Source organism: Macaca fascicularis, chromosome 20 (genome assembly GCF_037993035.2).
Source record: "Macaca fascicularis isolate 582-1 chromosome 20, T2T-MFA8v1.1".
NCBI classification, from domain to species: Eukaryota; Metazoa; Chordata; class Mammalia; order Primates; family Cercopithecidae; genus Macaca; species Macaca fascicularis.
This window is the reverse complement of record NC_088394.1, coordinates 69,649,290-69,657,624: the sequence shown is the minus strand read 5'-3', so window position 1 is coordinate 69,657,624 and position 8,335 is coordinate 69,649,290. Positions and strand designations below refer to the sequence as shown.

The 8,335-nt window shown below is 61.0% G+C and overlaps 1 protein-coding gene across 2 annotated transcripts in view; it reads right to left on the bottom strand.

The window, feature by feature from the left end:
- Nucleotides 1-567: 567 nt before the first annotated feature.
- VAC14 (VAC14 component of PIKFYVE complex) overlaps nt 568-8,335 on the bottom strand; it is a 115,313-nt gene continuing 107,545 nt past the window's right edge. Inside the window, exons 18-19 of one of the 2 annotated variants that reach the window (XM_005592488.3) lie at nt 5,933-6,083; nt 568-1,203 (exon numbers count right to left, since the gene is read on the bottom strand). In XM_005592488.3, coding sequence (XP_005592545.3) covers nt 1,041-1,203; nt 5,933-6,083 — 314 coding nt within the window. In that variant the 3' untranslated portion in view covers nt 568-1,040. The remainder of the gene's footprint in view (nt 1,204-5,932; nt 6,084-8,335) is intronic. The other variant, XM_005592493.5, reaches the window with a different exon arrangement.

The following is an 8,335-nucleotide window of genomic DNA, read 5'->3' as shown; positions in this document are numbered from 1 at the left end:
CAGGCATAAGCTCCTTTTCCCCTACTCCATGGGCGGCAGGGAGCCAATTACAAGCTCATTTGGAGACCAAGCCCAGGGTTCCCAAAGCCTGGGGGCAGGTGGTACCCCTGCGGGTGAGGAGGGGCTCTTTCAGCTGAAGCAGTGGTTGGGGCACCTGCCCCTCCCTGGACTGCTCTGGGCCTTTCCTCCCCTTGCGCAGTGATCTGCAGTGTTCTGCAGTGTGCATTGCCCTTTCATCCAGGAACTCCTGGGGCTCAGCTCCCATCTCCCCAGTGGGGAACTCCCATTGCCCCAGGGAGTCAGGATGAGAAAGGCAGATGAGGGGCCTGGGGAAGGCAGGGTTCAGGATTCCAGGGCAGGCGGTGCGTGGTGCGCTCTAGGAGGGTGTGGGTTCCAGAGGTGGGGACCTAGGCTCTAGGCCCATGACTCCATTCAGGTGAGTGCAGGCACCAGGCCCTGGGACAGCCAGTACTCCCTGGGGCCATCATGAGCCCCGATCTCCAGGACAGAGGGGGAGGACCCCGGGCAACTGCAGATGTCAGCTGGGAAGGAGCAGGCCGGCTCATGTTGAGGATTTTCTCTTATTTCTTTATTGGGGTGGGGGTGGGGTGCATCATTCAGATCTTTGTGCTGGTGCCTACGTGCATACAAGTACACACACACACACAGGTATGTATACATATACACACAAGGCCAGAGCTCTGGTGTGCTGGAGGAGAGGCAAGCTCTTTTTCCAAGAGGGCATTAGAAAGAGGTTGATTCCAGAGGATGAGTGGTGTCTGAGGCTGTAGCCCCCCACAGGGTGGGCAGCCAGCTCTGTGTGAATGCTAGGGTGCAGCTGACAGCGCTGGAGGCCTGAGGGCTGGACTCTCAGAGGAGCTTGGGCAGACAGAGCAGCCTCCGGCCCCAACAGCGCTCTGGGCTGGCAGTCAGACCCAGCCCTGGTCCTGAGAGGCAGGTCCTTGAGCTCCTCAGGAGGGCGTGACAACCCTGAGTGCTTCATGGGACCACTCGGTGGGCCCTCCTCTGTGCCAGGCCTGTCAGAGGACGACCCTCCGGTCCAGGTGGTCCCCACGCCCGCTCCGCTGGTGCCGCACTTCCAGGTGCTTGTTCTGGACCTTCTCAAAGTGCTGCAGCAGCTCTGCGTAGTCGATGCTAGGGGAGTCGGCTTTCTGGGACTTGGGGGCTGCCTTTAGACTGTCTCTGGGAAGAGGGAGCAGAAACGCTCAGTGTCAGGGGATCCGCTCACAGAGGGGTTACTGCTGGAGGGCAGTGGGGTCGGGGCAGAGCCACAGGCTGCTGGGCTCAGCCTCTGGGCGTCTCAGGCCTGGCAACTCTTCCCTCACAGCCAGCCCCAGAGCTGGGAAGCCCCTGAACATCCCCGTCTTCCGCAGTTGGTGGGAACAGCCAACACTGCTGCTTGGTTATTGCCCTCGGCCTGTGGGCTGGTGATGGCGCCCAGAGCAGGCATCACATTGGGAAGCATTTCCTGTTTACGAGTGGCTCCCTTTGGGGTGAAAGCCAGGGCTAGCAGCCAGCCAGGAAGCCAGCTGGGGCCTGGAACAGGGTCGGGGGAGAAGGGGGAGGTGGCAGCTTGGCCCTTTCTCTGAGCAAGGGCTAGGACTGGGGAGAACGGGAACTGCTGAAGAGCCTCTGCTGGGCCCTCCACTTGGCAGGACATTTGTTTTTGAGTGTTGGGGCCCTGAGGCCTGCAGTCACTCACTGTCCCTGGGAGGAGGAAAGCCGGTCTCACCACTGGACATGCCGTCAGCTCCTACATTCCTGTTGCTGCCCCCCTCTCCAGTTGCTCTGTACAGCAACATAGGTTGTGCACTGCACAGCTAGTGTGCATGATGCTCCCTATAATCGTGCAATGCGGTAGCCTTGCTGTCCTTGTCAAGCCCAGTGCTTAGCTTGCCCCTGGGGATGAGATCCCCTTGGGCTCCTGTCCCATTCCTACTCACCCTCCAGCAGTGTCTCATGAAATGTTCTACTCCCTCCCTTTGGCCTCACTGGTTTGGAGGAGATCTGTGTGGGCTAGGAAGCATCTGTTTCCAGGCCCTGAAGCCTGGCGGCCCTGGAAAGGGGTCTCAGGAAGACTGTGGGCTGCTCAGCTGAGAATCTTGGGGCCCTTCAAGTTCATGAAAAGATGCCAATTGGTGGGGTGGGGGCGGGGTGGCGTGCAGGCAGTGGCAGAGCACAGGAACTAGACAGACTTGGACCCAACCATAACTCCACCGCTTCCTAGCGGTGTGACTTGGGCACGTGACTGTTTCCTCGTCTGCAAAGCGAGGGCTACCTAAGGAGCGCCCTGGGGTGGCTGCCAAGATGCTTTGACAAGATGTGTAAGAGCTTTGCCTGGTGTCCAGCCTCAGCTTAGGTACCTGGCGGGTGCCACTGTGGCTACAGTTCTGCCCCTTCAACGTGAGGCCAGCCGGGGCCCAGCAGCTTGAGGGTAGAAATAAAGGAGGCCATTTTGGGGGACACACAATGGAGCTCCCCCAAAATGAACTCTTGGCCATGAGTTCAGTCCAGCCTGAGGGCCAGAGCCTGACAGTTGCCTCTGATGGCCCACCAGCCTGCTGGGCAGGACCGGGGCAGGGGGACTCTTCCCACAGTTGAGATGCCATCTGGGGCCTGGAGGCGGCCTCCTGCACCCCTGCTCAGCTCTGCCTGCCCACACCTGTTCCCTTCCCGCCTCCCTGCTGGAGATGCACCACCACAAAACATCTTGGACGTGTCTACGGCTGCGGCTGCTGCTTTTCTGGGCCTGGTGCTCCTGCCTCCCTAGCGGGGTTCAGCTGACGTTAGTTCAACAAAGATCAAAAGCAGCCGGGTGGGGCCCATTCTAGAGGGCCAGGCTGCGGGCAGTGTTCTAGGCTGTGGTTGCTCCTGGGAAGGGACCTCCCAGGCACAGTAATGCTGGTCCCAGGTGCCACTGCTCCAAGAGAGCAGCCTGGACTTCTGAGGAGGCCAAGGGACACCCTGGAGCTTCTGCAACCCTAAGTCCAGGGTGTGGCCAGACGCTCCTCTAACCCACTTAGGCCAAGGCCACAGGTGTGACCGTAAAGTGTGTCTTCTGATGCTGGGCACCCATGGGTCTGTGCGTTGCTCGCCACGACACTCCTGGCAAGCCAAGGCCTTAGGTTAGGGGAGCTTAGGGGCTCCAGAGACATGCTTTCAGCACTGGATGGCAAACCTGGGGAGACGGGCATCGGGGTGGCGGGGGTGGGAAGAGTGGGCCACATCTGCTCCCTGGGCCCTTAGAGTGGCAAGAAGTCCTGCTCCCTGTGATGGGCAGACCCTTCCTGGCCTGAGGTCTTGGGAGCAGGGTGGGCTGTGTCCCCAAGAGCGGGAGACACTGCCTGGGCTGCTGAGCACAGAGGCCAGGCCAGTTCTCCCTGCCCCACCTAACGCGGATGGCCGTTTTCAGGCCCTGCACGTCCTCTGTAGGTTCATAACCATCCTCGGGCACCGAGGCTGAGGCCAGCCAGCCTGCAGCACAGTGCGGCGAGTCTAGGACTCAGGGCTGGCTCTCATTCCTGCCATCCCACCCATGCACCTGTCACCAGCTTTTTCTTAGAGGTTCCCTCCTGCCTCACTGAGGAGACAGTCCCTGGGGAGTGGCCCAGAAGCCAGCGGGTGGGGGAGCTGTGGCCCCCAGGGCCCTGATGGCGCCTGGAGCACACAGAACCAGGCATGGGCGAGGAGTGTACAAACTCCCCCAGCTGTTCCTGGCTCCAAGGCCTGCCCCGCAACTTGACCCTGTCTGCCAGCTGTCTGCCCCTCCCAGGGCTGGGACTGTCCACAGCTCCCTTCCCAGGGTGTGAGCTGTCTTCCGGGCCCCACCCTGCAATCTGACCCCTTCCCCAGCTGTTCAGAAGGCCCCTGGCGTGCCCACTGCTCCTGTGCCCCTATCTATGGCATCTCTTCCTAGATTTTTGCAAAGAAAGACTGGGGACCCAGGGCATTGAAGGCTAGGGGGTGCCTCACACACCCATTTAGTCCAAATGTGCATTTACTGACCAAGTAACCAAGAGCCCAGAGAGGGCACTGGGCTTGCTGGAGGTCACACAGCAAATCCATGGCAGAGCTCACACCAGATCCTACTCTAGGCCTGCAAACCATGCACTGACCCTCAGAATCTTCTACCCAGAGGCCTCAACCCCTTGGCTCAGGACTTCCCTGACTGACCGTGGGAGATTCTGAGGAAAGTCCAATTTTCCCAGCTTCCCTCTGCAAACTTGTTCTACCCTGGTTTCAGGAGTATGATTGCTCTGAGCCTCCACTCCCCTCCCAAGACGAGATCAGCATGCAGAGCCCTGGGAGAGGCGGGGCTGGCTCCCTGGCCAGGAGGCCTCCCAGGAAGGCAGGCTGGTTCCCACAGGGAGACTGGAGGTCACAGGGGAGCAGCCCTTCCTGCCTTCTCCCTGCTTCTGGCTGCACCTTCCCCTCCTGGGTGCCTGCCAGGGTGACCCTAACACTATGGGGCGTTGGAAGGGACAAGGCAAAGGCTGGGCCAGCAAGGCCCGGTGTGGATTCTGGGCCTCTCTTGGAGTCTCTTGGGAGCTGACAGGACTCCGGCCCCAGGAACCCATATGCGCGCCCCCCTCCGTGGCTGACCCCGCTCCCCTGGGGACACTGCGTCAGGTACTGTCTCCTGGGGACCACCTGGCGGCACCCCGAGCAGCTGGGGTGGCAGCCAGCTCAAGGCCTAGTCCTGCCACTGCAGGGCACTGCCTTCCGGGGAAACGGGGCAGGGAAGGCAGGAGCCTGTCTTGGTGGGGGCCACACTTTCTGGGGGTTCAGCCTATCCAGCTGGTCTGGGGCAGACAGCCGATCAGGTGCACCACACTTGGTCACCGGAGGGCCAGTCTGGGTGGGAGGGACAGTGGGAGCCAAAGCCAGCAGTGTGGAGCGCATAGAGGCTCCGGGCAGGCCTGTCTCAAGGCTGCCTGTGTCCACTGCAAGGGCAAGCACCCGAGGCCCTTTGCTGGAGCAAGGCGCCAGGCCTGCTGAGTGGCTCTAACAGCCTGGGAGGGAATTCTAGACACACAGGGCATCTGATGCAAGCTGGGCGCGCTCCATTCAGCGTAAATCTTCTCAGTGGCTCTGCTGGTTTCCATGGCGACCTGACAAGTGAAATTTTCCATCTCGGATGCCAAATGCCTGTGGATGAGGCAAAGCCTCCAAGGGTTACCAAATATAGACACGGCCCTACAGACTCTGGGGTAGGGGCCAGCCATGGGTTCAGGGTGGGAGCCGGCAGCCCTCTGACCAGAGGCTGCCAAGTTGGGCATCTTCTCGGTGGAGGGGTGCCTAGGACCTCTTCCTTCCATGGGCAGGACCTGAGCAGGGGAGCGTTGAGTGCACTCCTGCCTCCCACCCCACCCAGGAGGTGGCTGAGAAGGTCCTAGCAATGATGCGGCCTCCCAGTGACCCAGGGTTGAGCCTCTGCCACAGACAGGGTGTGGAGAGGGGCTATGTGAGGCCTGGGAGGTGCCCAGGACAGGCTCCTCCCTCGCTCGATGGCCACTGGGGCCCCCATCTCTAAGCTGGGGCAGGAACTCCTTCCCCTGCCTGGAGTTTCTCTTCAGGGTCCTTTGTCTGGGTAACTCCAGATGCCCTCAGAGTTTTTAGATTTTGCATAGCGTCACTGAGCTGGACCCTGATTGCCTGGAAGTGTTGCTACTCCCGGCCACCGTGCGAATGCTCCCAGAATCCCTCGCTCAGTGCTCTGATGTGGAACACAAAAGGCCAAGGGGCAAGTGGCTGCGGGGGCGGGGATGGTGGCCACAGTGACAAAAGGGGTAGGATGCTGAAGTGAGGGAGGCCTCAGCAGCCCCCGGCACGGCCCTTCCTCACCAGGCTCCTCTGGACCTGTCCCTGCTCGGGGGCGGGGCGGGGGCAGCAGTCCCCAGCCAGCACTCACTCGGTCTGCAGCAGCTCGGGGTTGGGCACGCACTGGAGCCGGTGTGAGAGCAGCTGGAAGGCGCTGCTCTGCGGCAGGAGCATGAGCAGGCCGTAGAGGGCCTTGATCAAGTAGGGGTTGTTCTTCACGTCCAGCAGCTGCAGGCGCAGATCTGGGGTGTGCAGAGGGCAGGGTTCAGGGACCTGGCACTGCTCTGGGACATGCCCAGCCCGTACTCCCTGCCTCCGACTGGCCAGGACCACAGGGACCTGGTGCCATGACACCCACAGCCCAAGGACCCAGCTGTGTGGGCCTAGCCAGGTGGCCGTGGCTTCCAGCGAGTCAGGGGCTCCTTCACAGCCCGTCGCGCTGCTCCCGCCTCCCCCAGGAGTGTCCTAGCAGTTTCCATGATCTCATCTTCCTTTCTACCTGCCCACCTGCCTGTCTGATCTTTCCAACAGTCACCTCAGCCCGACAACCCCGAGATGCGCTGTGGGGCCTGGTCTGTTCCCCGCCCCCTGCTCAGCTGCCTCCCTGGTGATATGAGGGCTCGGGGCTCGTAGTGTAACAGATTCTCCAGTCGGCTCCGCACGTGCCAGCACGGGAGAGCTATAAATAGGGTGTGCTGGAGAGAAAGACGGTGGATTAGGACAGCTTTAAGAGAGGGCAGGATGGAAAAACACTTTTGTGTATAGCGAAACACACACCAAAGCCCCAGAGCGTCTGGAAGGTGCTTCTGGGGGCTCTGGCTCACATGCCAGCCCTGCCACCACCCTGCCAGGTGGAAAGAGACACACCCGGGGGGCTGTCCAGCACTCATTCCAGCCCAAGCTGCAGCAGAGAGCCCGCTAATGGCTGGCTGCACCACAAGGCAGTCCCAGCTTCCCCAAGGCGCACAGGGGAGGCGGGATTGGAAATGGGCTCACTTCTCTCCTGCGAGCCTCTCCAGGAGAATCACTGGCTTCTACTTTCTTGTGTCCCTAGGCCCAGTCCAGGCATTGTTTGTGGAGGATGTGCCATGTGCCCTGGGAAAGGGGCTATGTCACCCCGGCAGCGGCCACACAGGGGGTCCCGCTGACGCAGGGAGCCTGAGCAACCAGGCCTTAGGGCCAGGGTGTCGATGAGCAGGGAGCAGAGGAATGGAGGCCTCCTGGTGCCCTCCAGAGGAGACCCCCACCACCACTGTCCCAGTCCTGGCTGCCCAGCAGAAGCATGAGCCTGTTTCCAGTCCTTTCTTCCCTTTGGGCCTTGGGGAAGCGGGCACTGCCTGTGGCCAAACCAGCCACCTCTAGGATCCAGGTGACTCAGGGCTGGGACGGTGTTGGGCGAGACCAGGGTGTATCTCTCCTGTTACCCTGCCCCAGCAAAGCCCTGGGCTTGAGGGGAAGGTGCTTGGAGTTCCTCCAGGGTCAGGGAGGGAGGGCAGTCATCCCAGGGATGCTTCTGGAATGCCAAGAATGTACAACTGGAGAGATGAGTCAGGACAGACCAACAGCGGGAGCAGGGTCTTTTTAGGACCTGACCTCAGGTGGCCGTGTGGGCGCCTGTGTCCCTGGGAGGCCCTCGAGGAAGTGAAATGTCAGGCTGGGCACACTTGGGACAGGCTTTAGTGCACTCTGCGGAGAGCAGGGTCTCCCTCCTGCCTTTCTGTCTCCAGGGCATCAGTTCCCATGGCACCCTGCTGCTTGACGAGGCTGCCCTTTGAAGGGGGCTCAGGAGGGGATGGGAATGGGTGTTCTTTAGCCCCTGCATTCAATTTGGGCTCCAGGGCTCAGGCTGGGCGGGTCAGAGACGCTGCCAGAGAGTATGAGAGGCCTGGGTGGTCAGCTTGTCAGGGAAGGTGGGCACCAGCAGGGTGGCCGCCTGGCTTCTCTGCACATTATAAATACACGAGCGTCATTCAAAGTGTGTATGTCGAGGCGCCGAGAGCTGTGCTCACCCCAGCCAGCTGCCACTTTTGCACATTCAGCCTGAGTGTTACTAAGCAGGCAGCTCCTGCCCACTGGCTCCCAGCAAATGCCAACTCTTCTTTCAGGGAGGTGCAGGCATGGCTCTTGGGCCAACAGGAGCACCTGCAGAGGGACCCAGGGGACCCACGACTTCAGAGAGCCAGGGCAGGGGCAGCAGGCTCGGAGGGGTGGCTGGGCAGCCCAGGGGCCTGGTATCAGCCTTCAAGGGGGTTCTGCTGTCAGTGCTGGCTCATGTCCATGAGACTCACCTTGAGGGATACAGGCAGTACCCAGGTTCTGATGCCACATGCCCCAGCCCTGCTCTGGCTGGCCTTGCAGGCCTATCATCCCAGTCTTTATTTTTTTATTTTTCTGAGACAGGGTCTCGCTCTGTCGCCAGGCTGGAGTGCAGTGGTGCGGTCACAGATCACTGCAGTCTCCATGGCCTTGGCTCAAATGATCCTCCCACCTCAGC